At 41.6% G+C, this 13,193-nt stretch overlaps 1 protein-coding gene across 1 annotated transcript in view; it reads left to right on the top strand.

Moving 5' to 3' along the window:
• LOC119332187 (ubiquitin-conjugating enzyme E2 4-like) overlaps positions 1-3,039 on the top strand; it is a 3,613-nt gene extending 574 nt beyond the window's left edge. The window contains exons 2-6 of the mRNA XM_037605362.1: positions 13-92; positions 418-532; positions 625-677; positions 764-892; positions 2,673-3,039. Of these exons, the coding sequence (XP_037461259.1) occupies positions 13-92; positions 418-532; positions 625-677; positions 764-892; positions 2,673-2,806 (511 nt within the window). The 3' untranslated portion in view covers positions 2,807-3,039. The remainder of the gene's footprint in view (positions 1-12; positions 93-417; positions 533-624; positions 678-763; positions 893-2,672) is intronic.
• Positions 3,040-13,193: the final 10,154 nt, after the last annotated feature.

The raw sequence follows: 13,193 nt of genomic DNA, 5'->3' as shown, positions 1-13,193 counted from the left end.
TGGTTGTTGCAGGATGATGAGCGACTATAAGGTGGAGATGGTGAACGATGGGATGCAAGAATTCTTCGTGGAATTCCGAGGGCCTACTGAAAGTATGATCCTTGCGCAAAATCCGGTTTCTGTCCTGTTTCTTGGGCTCATGATCGGCGTTTATGTTCCCGATTTCTGATCTAGATGTAGTGCAAAGCAACTCTGGCGGAAATTGTGAACCCCCCTGTTGATCGTATGACATTCGTTATCATTTACAAGTGGTTTAGCTCAAGATTTAGGTTACGTTTGCAGATGAATTGCTCGCTTGTTCATTTGCCCTGGAGCATCTTCGCGATTTGGTGAATTTAAGTACAGTATATCTTTTCTGTTGTATGGGAAGAGCGGCTATATTTCTAATCAATTGTGGATGTGTTCTAAATTTAATAGGTATTTATCAAGGTGGTGTCTGGAAGGTTAGAGTAGAACTGCCTGATGCATATCCTTACAAATCTCCGTCAATTGGGTTCATTAATAAGATTTATCACCCAAATGTGGATGAAATGTGAGCATTTTTACCATCAAATTCTTTTGGTTAGCATAAGCAACAAAATTCGCACTGGTCTGACCTAATTTTTGTTTGCCTGCAAAATGTAGGTCTGGTTCCGTATGTTTAGATGTTATCAACCAGACATGGAGCCCAATGTTTGGTGAGCACTTGCTGCTTACAATTTGTACGAGCACTCCCTGATATAGTTTCTGTATCTCATCTTATTTTTATTTGTGAGTGTTGTAGATCTAGTAAATGTGTTCGAAGTCTTCCTTCCACAACTTCTGTTGTACCCAAATCCGTCTGATCCATTAAATGGAGAGGCTGCTGCACTTATGATGCGAGATCGCCCTGCTTATGAACAAAAAGTGAAAGGTGATTTGGTTCAACATTATCCACTATTTGTTCTTGATATCAACTCTAGAGTCTCGTTATTTAATTCTTGCTCACAGCATTTCGCTACTGATCTATGCCTTTCGTATGCATGCAACCTTGCAAGATTGCAGACACATTTTAGTTATTTTGTTGTCTTTGTTGATATGGCATGCAATCTAAGGCAGCCAACTATGAGTATTATTGATCGTACAGTCTTCCTTGGTACGCTTGTTCTGTTATGTTGTGTAAACAAAAAATATGAACAAGCCTTTGGTTTAACTATTATAAAATATCAATACAACTGAGCGCACTCCATCCTAGCTGTTCTATTTTGTGGCTAAAATGCTTGGGCATAGTTCTTAAACTCATTTTTCAGCTGTATCAACAACCATACTGTAACACCGTAACTTGTGTCTTCTACAACTCTGTTATTGAGGGAATCGCCAGTTTGCCACTTTAGAGCTTTTATTATTCTAGTGCTTTCTAGTCCTTGTTGATGTTGAGGCATTTCCCCTTGTCTCAGATGGATCTTGTCAGATCTGGTTCTTTGCTGTTTTGTGAACATGTTAAGGATCTAATTGGATTGGTTAGTTCTTTCATCCTAGGGCTGCCAATACTGATGTTCTTCCAGTTGCTAACCTAGTTACATGTTTTGTGAACATGCTAATTCCCTCCCCCCCCCTCTTCTTTTGCGAGGGCCAAAACCCCATTACAAGATGGCTCATGATGCTCGAATCTTATTTGCCATCCTCAATATTGTACACACCTTTAGTTATTTGTTTGTCCTGTGCCATAGTCTGAAGTTTGAACTAATTTTGTAGTACCTCCGTCCAAAAAATCTAACACTAAAGCGTGACTAGATACATCCGTATTTAGACAAATCTAAGACAAGAATTTTGGGACGGAGGGAGTAGTTGCTAAGGAATTTGAACATAAACTGAGATGCAATGTTGTACAAGGTGGCCTAGGCTACTATCCATGTAGGCACTTGGCAACCCCTTGCCGCGTTGATATTGCCATAGTCGGCAGGCTATGCACTAGAGCCACCTAGGAGGCGAGTAAACATTCATGTACTTGTGTAGTTGCATCAACATAATTAAAATGGTTTGATGCGAAGAATGTTGAGATAGTCAAAAATGTATTATGAATGTTTGCTCTTGTGGAATTTAAGGTATCCCTCAACTCTAGCTGTCAAACTTATGATATTTTATTTTACAACAACTTTGTGTTGAAATTTGCACTGTTGTCTGCTGGGCATGTCGCCTAGACGGGGTAGGCACCCTCCTGCTTCTGTCCTATGAGATTTAGGTGCTCTTCTGCTTCCCTCCTAGTGCTTTTCTGTGCACTGCAAAAAGGGCAGGTGGAAGTATGATTACTCACCTAAACTAATCATATCAGCTACTTGCTACTTAAACCAATGATGATTCATGAAATTTCTGATTGATTGGGTGGTGAAACAAAGCTGCCTGTCAAACCGGGACTATGTGCATGCGTAGAGGGGATGATTTTCTCTTCCTAGTACTTCTATTTTTTTTCAGTCTTTGTTTTTGACCGGGTTTTCAATGCCCTGGAGAAGTATTAGATTATATACATTTTTTTGGCATATCTTTTAAAGTAGGGATGTGTCAATATGGGATACTGACAGCATTTTCTTACTCTTGCCTTTTTATTTCATTTCAATATGCATATTCTAGTAGCACCTCTTTTGGTTGCTCAAATACACATGTGCACCGTTGTATTTCCCGATCTATTATTTAGTTGCTTTCTCTTGTTTATGCAGAATTTTGTGAAAAATATGCGAAACCAGAGGATGCTGGCATAACCCCAGAAGACAAGTCCAGTGATGAAGAGGAGCTTAGCGAAGACGAAGATGACTCCGGCGATGAGGATATAGTGGGCAAACCAGATCCTTAGTCACTACCACAACCCGTTGTATACAATGTTGGTTGCAAAATTTGCAATCAAATTGATCCAGAAAATCTGGGAAAGAGAACTTTGTATGTCATGTAAATAAGTGTACTTGTATCTTATCCAATGTTGTTTTCTTCAGTTGACCAATTGATTTTGCAGCATTGCATACATTCGCGCCTGTCCGTCTTTGTAGATCTGTGATCTGGTTCATAGAATAAAACAAGGGGTTAGCTTCTCGCTTAAGGTGTCCCATGCTGTGGGCTTTGAAGGGTGATTTGCTTCTGTTTCCTTATTTAGTATTTTACCTCCCAAATTCCAGTACTTGTGTTTTTGGCTACATTTAGCTGATGAAGTTCTGGAGCTGTCTGTTTCAAGTTGAAGTCCCATTGTCAGCTAATTTGGTTGCCAAATTCGCAGACTGAAACTGGGGGCTGGGTGCAAATTTGACTAGAGCTCACGTTGGCTTTTGAACTTCTGCGGAAGATTGGTGGTGAGAGAAAATGTCTTTGTTACTCTTTGTAGAGCATGTTCACCTCGTTTGGAGGCACAAGCTCTCGGGAATTATGGAAAAATATCACCAGCGTAGCATGAAAACCTGTAAAACTATCTGGTCCTGCACGCAGAAACAACTTTGGGTGCATACAACACAACTTTTAAATTCTCAAATGGGCATGCATTTGCATGAAAAGTTGCACATTCACATCTTGTGGCATATGCTATATCAATGTCTTTATTTCTCATAAACTGATGGAACAGACCACGTGACAGATGTCGTAAACAATCTAAACTACTCAAAAAAAAAAAAAAACTGATGGAAAAGACTGCAGCGAGTGTTCCCTACTACATAGTCCTCCCCCATGGTGCCAATTCATCCTTGAATCGTAACTAGCACATAGTAATAATTTAATACCAAGAATACATACATTATTTTATTACAAACTGATGAATTCAGTTACATATTTGTACAATTTGCATAGCTCGAAGCTGCACAAAATGCAACGCAAAACATGAATAAAATAAACTCTAGGGTTTCCACAAACGTGATGAAGCATACATGAATAGCTAGGACTTATCCCTTTAGAATGTCAAAACATACATATGGTTGTAAGATATGTTAAAGTATCTAGGCATATCTCTGTATTTGGTAGCATATAATTTGTACTCATCTTCTGTCTTATGTCTATGAGAGACTTCTGGTCCTCCAAGCCATGTACTCTATATAAACTGTTCGAAAGGCTCAATACAAGATACATTATATTCCGCCAATCCTTCTCTCTTTATCATTGTACAAGTTACACAAGCAGTCTGTCGTCATGCTCATCCACAACCTAAGCACGTGACTAACGACACCCCTTCACATGATATGGAACACAAGCATAGTAAGTTCGTCTAACATCAATAGTAGTCAAAGCTGGATTATCGGAAGGAGCATTCTTAACAACCACCCATGACCGTGGGTACGACCAATCAATTTGTTTTACACTCTGCACATGTTCACTTACCCACACGACGCCTCTTCGTCTTGTTGTTGTCAAGCGCTATTGATACCTGCCTATCGAGGTATCGACACTGGGATCATATGAAAGGACGTCTCCCAGCATAGCATTGCGTACAACACGAAGACAGTAAATACTAGAGGATTACTTAATGCCACATTCTAATATTTCGTACTAGATCATACCTCAACCTAGAACCGGATGAACCACTCAAACATAGGTGAATAAGAACAATGCTACAAAGATGAATGATTCATTAAGTTCATCACCATTTTTAAATCTTACAAATGTAGTAGCAATGGAGGAATAAGAAGATGGCGATGGTGGACGACACACACAACCTAGGCACGACACCTGGTGACGGTGGTGGCATCTCTTACTCCTCCTTTTGTGTGGATTGTGGTGGAGCAGGCATTGGAGATGAATCTTGATTGAAAGGCTCGAAAGTCGTCTTAATAGTTATGCAATTCATTCATTACAATTATATCCATGTATTATATTCTATTCTACAGGAACTAATTCTCCTTGATCACTAATCATATCAACCAAGAGCTGTCGGGTCATAAACACAATGGCATACTAAATTATACTACATCAAGTTAAACATTGTGTTGACCTTGGCAACATTTTCTATACTTCGGAATATTACTGTCAAATCTGCCAGGTCTCATTATGCCGGCTTATATGTTGATCAGGTTTCAACAAAATCCGGGTTATCATTTAAAACCCCGGCTCATCTATGAAGGAAGGGGTATACTACAAGTATCATGATACTTAGCGGGTTATCAATCAAAGCACTGGCCCGGTTTCCTTCAAAAGACAATATCCTCAAAATATCAAGTGCACGATGGCACCGCAAATAAGCAAGTGTTTTCACTACTCCTATTACAAGCCTCAACTGGGCCACACATAAGCAAGTTTTTATCAAGAAGGCTACTCGTTCAAGCCGGCCCCCGAGCTCTCCGGGTTGACATCTTTTTGTTGGCTTTCCGCGCTCGATGCTTCCGGGTCAACTGGTCCCGGCTCATACTTCTCGGTATGGAGGTCCTTTGGCGTCCATTTAATAGTTGACAAAGCCTGGAAATTTGAGTCTTCAGTGATGATAACAGACGGGTTGACGTCAGGGGCAAAAGTTTGCTTATGGCGTGGAGGAGTCAGCACAAATGGCTTGAATTCAGGCGGGTTTATGCACTTGTTCTCCTCCGTGTAGCCGGCTTGGTACTTTGTCAAATCAAGCTCTTCAGACAGTTGAGTGGCCGCCATTCGGGTTTCTTTCACACAGCGCACAAAATCCTCCTGGGAAAATTCACTGCCGTCAACCTTAAACTATGGAAACCTGCCCACCATCTCAGCCGGCTCCATCTCAGGAAGAAAGGCCTTTGCTCAAGCAAGAGCTAAGCCGGTCCCAGCACGAGCCGCCGATTTCTTCAACTACTGGATCCGTTGTGCAACTTGACAAATCATTGAGCGTATCTTTGATCCGCGGAGGGGGTGTTGTGGCGTTTTTTACTGCGATTATTGCACAAGCACATCATGTATACAATTGCTCCAGATAGGTATATATTGCCTTCAACTTCGCCAAAGGCAGTTGGACAACATTATCATTTCTCCTACCTGCACAGAGAAGAATATCAATAAGCCGGCCTACACTCAAACCGGATTTTGACTACGGTAATGTTACCACTTACCAAAGATGGCCACAGTCATATTGGTTATATGGCGCTTTAACCGGCTCAAGCTTGCCTTCCGCCTCCTGTGCATGTTTCAGAAGCACTATTTTCTCTTCTTCAAAGGAGGCTTTCATGTTTTGCAGGTTATCCTTAGCAAGAGAAATAGATTCCTACAAATATGAGGAGGACGATTCTGCTCTCTCACGAAGTTTTTGCTTTGTTTTCAACTATTTCTGTAAGCTGATAGCTTTTGACTCAGCCAAATCCAGCATATCCTATCAAAACAGATGCAATCTTAGTTCAAATTTTCTACAGTCCCGAGCCGGCGAGGTCGCACGACCCGGCACTTGGGGGCTATAGCTTAGATATTTTATAAGTATTTTCATGAGAAGTCTCATGAAGCTGCAAGCAGTCCCCATGACACTTGGGGCTAATGCAAGTCACTTTTTCAAAACAATAAGGCCAAGACCCGGTTGTCTCAGGGAGATAGGCCTACCCTTGGGGGCTACAAGTCGCTTTTCTCAACTTTTCGACTAAAGTGTCTCTTGAAGAGTCGGGTCGTCATTTTCATAACAACCCAGTCCTTGGGGGCTATGGTCCACTATCAATTTGTCTATCATTTTTTAAGTCCTAGCCCCGTACTGTTTACTGAGCCGGCCCTTGGGGGCTATGGTTTGCTCACAAGTTCAATAACAAGTCTTAAGCATATTCATATCTTCTTACGCCTAAGACTTGGGGGCTACATAAGTATAGACAACATAAAGGAGGAATTTTTCATACCTCGTATTTTTGCTTGATCATACTCGCTTCCATATTCCGTCTCTCAGACAACCGGGTCAAATATCCCTGATGGAGTTTCATATACGTTAAGATCTTCAAAATTTGGGAGATCTTGCTTTGCCTTTCCTTTCTACAAAGTGGCCGGCTCAGCCTTGGTCACAATTTGGCAAAGACATTTGAAGTTTCTGGAGCTCTATGCATTTCTTCAGTAATCATTGTTTCTGAATCATCCATCTTGGATGAAGGAAGGGTATTTTATACCTATTGCATGGGGCTGGAGGCACGAGCAGGACTTGGCGGGTTATCGTTCTGAGCCGGGTCATCCATATTGACCTGCTCATCTATGTAGGCCAGCTCATCAACCTCGCTGGATCTTCGATATTCATCAGCTCATTCTCATGAGTCGGCTCAATCCTCTGGTCTGGATTATCCTTGCCAGCCAACTCATTTTTGGTGTCTAGATCGACTATTGGCGGGTTTCGAGTATCAGAACCCGCTGGGGCAGAAGAAGACTTGCCAGCCTTTTTCTTCGCAAAAGCTTTGGCTCCGAAGTTATAAGAGTAACATCAGCTTGAAGAAACAACTACGATAACAAAGTAAAATATGTCCCAGATATACTACCCGCGCTTAATTGTGAGAGCCGAAAGCTGGGACGTGCTTGATTCTCCAGAAGAGGGCGACATGTCCTGATAATTTGAATCAGAAGGATTAAGTGGTTGTCTAATTAGACTGGCTCTTGGGCGAGATGGAGTTGGGCTATGAGGCACCTCAGTTCGTCGCCTTCGAGCGACTGGCTCATGAGATAAGCCGGTAAACAACTCCCTAGGGTCGCTCCGGGTCTTGCGTTTCGATGAGCCGGCTCCCTGAGTTTTCTTCAAAAGAAATTACGGATCTAAGTGAGCGTGTGGATGCGAAAATGGTACCTTTCTCATAGCTCGTCTCATTTTCTTCGGGATAAATGTTTCCGAGTTGGATGAAATAGAAATTACCTCAACATTACCGGCACGACTAGTCTGTGTATTATCCTGAGAAGAGGGAGCGTCAGCAAGTTCAATAAAAAAATGGCCAAGTGAATCGAGCTCTACTTCAGACTCGTCTTCAGCAGCTGCCTCATCAGCATCAACCGGCTTATTTGCTTGCTCATCTTGAGGAGGAGCAGGGTCTCGAGGCTTGATTTTCCAATAGTTGGAGTTTGCATGTACACATGATGAGCTGACAGTTAAGTACAAAAGAGCAAACAAGTGATGGATACAATGGGTAAGCAAGTCCACATATACTTACTGGAGGCACTGGGTTAGTCAAGCAGAAAGCTGCTAGCCCGGTCAAATTGCACTTTTCCTTGCTCTACAAAAAAATACACTTCCGTGATGATACGTGTTTGTCACAGTAGGTCACGTTTTTTGCCATGCATGTACATCCATGACGATTTTATGACAGAATCAAGATAGTCATACTTGTGCTATCATAGAACTGTTCCATGACAATACCAAAAATATCATCACGGAAGTGTCCACTTCCATGACGATAAATGACGCGTCATTGAAGTGCTTTTGTCAAGGGTGACCGACACCTGGCATCCACCGTAATGGGTCGCTGTTAAGCTATCGGGTTCCGGTTTGGATCCGATAACCCGTTAATAGCCCGGACCAATGGGGATTTTCCACGTGTAAAATCATCGTTGGCTGCAAGAAACATGTGTCGGCTCACTGTTGGGACAGATGTCAGCCACTCATTGGACCGAAGGCGCCTATGATACGTCGACACATGGCACGGCCCAACAAAGGTCCATTCCTATCAAAAGGTTGGCCGGTTTGACTTGGTCAAAAGGTAGCGGGCCGGCCCAAGGAAAGCCTATTAACGGCCTGTTCGCATATATCCCATTTATAGCCTGCTAACTCAGGGCCCGTCACGGCCTATCTGAATTAGGCCTAGTAGCGTCATCTGGGCCGTCCAATATGATTCCAGCTCATTGTAACTTCCGGCCCATGTATGGCTCATGACGTCTTTCGGCCCATATGAGGCTCTTTGTAACTTTTGGCCATTAACGGCCCATGATGAAACTGGCCCATAATGAACAGTGTATCGCTTTATATCCATTAATGGCCCATTATTCCATTAGGCCGTTCCAACCCGTGTTATCTTTCGGCCTTCTCAGGGCCCATTTATTCTTGGGCTCATTTCCAGCATTCCATTACTTACGGCCCATTACTGGTCTTTTCTGCTTGTGGGCCAAATTCATCCCGTGGTTACAGTCGGCCCGTTTGTGGCCCGTTAATCAATTGGGCCGTTTTCATAGCGTCATCAAATACGGCCGATTAACAACGGTCCATTATGGCCAGCCCATGATGAATAGACGATTCCAACTCTAGCCCGTTTACAACCCATAATGCGGTCCGTTATTGGCCCATGTTTGGCCAATCGATCATACGGCCCGTAGAAGGCCCATTGATGCTACGCCCCGTAGAAGGCCCATTGTTTCTACGGCTCATAGAAGGCCCATTGTTTCTATGGCCCGTAGGAGGCTCAGGGTCACTACAGTAAATATGTAGCCCATGGTTAGTGTGGCCTAGTTTTAAAAAATAGGTTATTGCAGCCACTAGCAAACCGCAGAAAAAGAACTGCACCGACTATAAGCAAACAAATAAACAAAAGAACAAGGAAATAAATAAGCAAGCAACTTACACTAGGTTATCACGGCTATTACACATATTACATCCACTGGGCATCAAAGTTCGCCACCAGTGCACAATATAGGGAACAAAGCAGCATATCACATACACTGGTTGTCAAAGTTGGCGACCAGTTCAAATAAACGCCGCAGCAAAACAAGTCCAGAACTGAAACCACTTCAGAAGAGCTCAAGAAACAATATTCTGGGTACCCATAATGCTGGCAAGATGCTTAGCAAGCTTATTAACTTTCTCTTGTTTGGCGCTTAAATCCTCCAGCACTTGCTGTTGCACCAGAAAGTATCCATCTGAATTCTGTAGGGACTTCCTCAGTCCTTCGGCTTTTTGTCGCAGAACATCTAATTGATGTCTTTCAACTTGAAGTTGAGACTCAAGAAGCCGAACTGATTCAAGCAGCGAGTTCAAAGAGCTGGTGCCAACAGTAGCGGCCAGTAACTCAAACACTACATCAAGACATGACTTTGGGGTTGTCTCAGTGTCTTCAATATAGTTTTTATCAGCTTTCTTGGAGACCAACAGGGATGTCTCACTATCTTGAACCTTATCTGCATTATTTCCTTTACAATTGCATAACGGGGTACTCTTCTCCAATATTTTATCCGCATTCTACAAAAGAAACAAACAGACACATCACAGGTTTACCATGTTGTATATGAAACTTATTTTGGTAAACCAGTTCAGTAGTAAGGTGGACAGTATAACAATATGAAACAAACATATATCTATGTAGTATGGTCACTGTATGGTCTATATCATTCTAGTTTATGTTGCAAAATCAAGATAGAGATAGTTCAAATCATATCTATTTAAGACAAAACAGCATAGACAGAATATAAGTATGGGAAACTACACAGCAATAACAACACTTGTAATGTGCATGACATGAGAACAAACTGTTTATTCAATTGAAATTGAAATCAACATAGAGCAAGTTACAACAGCAAACATGTTAAAGAAACAGGTTTAAAACATACATGTTGCGCCATTGGAGTTTCAAGTGCATCCTTCAAATTTGAAATTAGTTTGTATGAGTAAATACAGTGATGCAAGAGCAAAGGAGTATGAACCGTAGCTATGGAACTTGACCTGAGAACAATTCTTCTTCTGCTTTAAGCGTTGACTTGGGGTTCGGAGTGGTGGTCCTCATGCTTTGGGCACTGTAGCTGCCTTACTAACTGCTCGTGTTTGGGTGCTTTGTGGTGGAGACGGTGCTGTGTCAACTAGAACTGGGTTACTATCTGCTGGGGTTGGGGTTAGAAGGGGTGTAGCTGGTTCTCTGTCCAACTGGGTAGGGGTACAATCTACGTGAGTCCGGGTTATATGTGGTGGGGCTGGTTCTTGGGCAAGTACAACCGTGGTTCTATCTGCATCGACAGGTAGCACGATATTTTCTGAAGAACGTGTTTTTACTCCCACAGATACTGCCATCACCCCCTCCAATTCAAATGGCTGATAAATAAGAAAAGTAATTGAATGTACACACATTCAAAGATAGGCATGTGAAATGGATAGTAGGGAAGAAAACAGGGCATGAAATAATTCACATTTATGTTGTCTAACCAAACATAATAGAATGACATAATTTCACATATATGATGGCTAATTAAACAGGATAGCATGACACAATTTCACATGTATGATGGCTAACTAAACAGGATAGATGACATACTTCAAAATATGATGACTGTAAACAGGATAACATGATATAACTATACGATGTGTCTATTAAAGTGGTTGGTATGCCATAATTCACAAACATGTCATCAATGGAAACATGATGGCATGATATAATTCACGGATAGAATGACATAATTCAAAATATTATGACTATGTAAACACGATGAGATGATATAACTATATTATGTCTTTTAAAAATGGGTTGGCATGCCATAATTCAGATACATGCTGTCTATCTAAACATCATGGCATGATATAATTCAAATATATGATTTATATACTAAGCAAGTGAGCAGAGGGCAATCGCATATATGATGTGTCAACTAAGGAAATGACATTCAATATTGTGTATATGATGTAAAAACTAAGCATTGCAAGACAACATATGCATGATATGAGTAATATAACCCTGCCAAGTTTGAGCATACACCTCAGGGGGATAATAGGACTGGTCATCTGCCACTGAATCCTCCTGTGAGGAGCTATCTGTAACCAGCAAGATATCTGCTTCAGCAGGTAGCATTGTCTGCTCTAAAGACTTTGTTTTCACTCCAGATTTCTCCATCACCAATTCAAATGGCTGATGCACAGGATGAGCAGTTGAATATACAAACATTGTCGAAAAATGCAATGAGTAATACAAAAAAAGGACGGCATGATATAATTCACATATATGACGCTTGGCTAAACAACATGGCATTGTATAATTCACATACATAATGCCTTGCAACAAGATAGCATTGCATAATTCACATATATAATGTCTTGCAACAAGATTGCATTGCATTATTCACATACATGGTAATTAGACACTAAGTAGGTGGCATTCACACAAAGCATGTCTAAACTAAGCAAATGACATGCCAATGCAAGACGCCATATGCATGATATGAGCAATATAACCTTGCCAAGTTAGAGCATGCACCTCGAGGGGGGGGGATAGGACCGGTCATCTGTCTCTGAATCCTCCTCTGAGGAGCTATCCGCAACCAGCAAGACATGCTCTTCGCCAGATAGCATTGTCTGCTCTGAAGACCTTGTTTCCACTCCAGATTTTTCCATGATCATATCGAATGGCTGATGCACAGGAAGAGTAATTGGATGTACTAAAATTGTTGAAAAATTTAATACATAATAAAAAATGATGGCATGATATCATTTACATATATGATGACTGGCTAACCAGGGTGGCATTGCAAAATTCACATATATGATGCCTGTCTAAACAAGATGGCATTGCATGATTCACATATACGATAAAGAAACTAAACCGATGAAATTCACACAAAGCATGTCTAAACTAAGAAGATGACACATTTGATGTATAAAGTAAGCAATGCAAGGCACCATATGCATGATATTACCAACATCAGCATGCCAAGTTAGAGCGAAGACCTGAGGGGTTAAATAGGAGTGGTATTCTCCTTTTGAATCCCCCTCAGAACAGTTATCTTCCTCTTGATTACAATCCGAAATGGGTGGAGGGGGGCTGCCTTGCGCCCACCATGGAGCGACGTCTGCATGAAATTTTATTGCCACGCAAGGCGCGTCTCTTTTGCTCTACATGTTCAGTTCTATTGTGTACAATAACTGACATGCATAGGAATAAAATGTAGTGAGATTATGTAAGGAGTGCATGCACAAATCCAGAGTGATGGTGGCAAACTGTGGATAGACCCAAAACTAATGATAGCAGGTAGATAATAGCTTTAGTTAAAAAATACAGATAATGGCTCCTTTAATGTTTGTTTCCACTAAACATGAAACTCATAGTAGACACCCGAGATTAACTAGATAGTAGACATATAGTATTGATTGCTGCCCCAATATGTACCCCACAACCATTTAAACACTCAAGTTTGAGCATTAGTTTGGACCTGACTCGGAGTCTAATAGGTGAACAAGACAATAAAGGAGCATGTCATCATATTAAGCAATGCATAACGTAAGCAGACACAAAAGAGTGCGACCTCTCTTGCGGACCCGTGTAGTCCTCAAGGTCATCTGCTTAGTTGACGATGGTAATGCAGTTGTCGTGGCTGCCGGCGGCGGGGAAGAAGATCTGAGGCGGCGAAAG

Source organism: Triticum dicoccoides, chromosome 1B, assembly GCF_002162155.2.
Source record: "Triticum dicoccoides isolate Atlit2015 ecotype Zavitan chromosome 1B, WEW_v2.0, whole genome shotgun sequence".
In the NCBI taxonomy this organism is placed as follows: domain Eukaryota; kingdom Viridiplantae; phylum Streptophyta; class Magnoliopsida; order Poales; family Poaceae; genus Triticum; species Triticum dicoccoides.
This window is presented reverse-complemented; position numbering and strand designations above follow the sequence as displayed.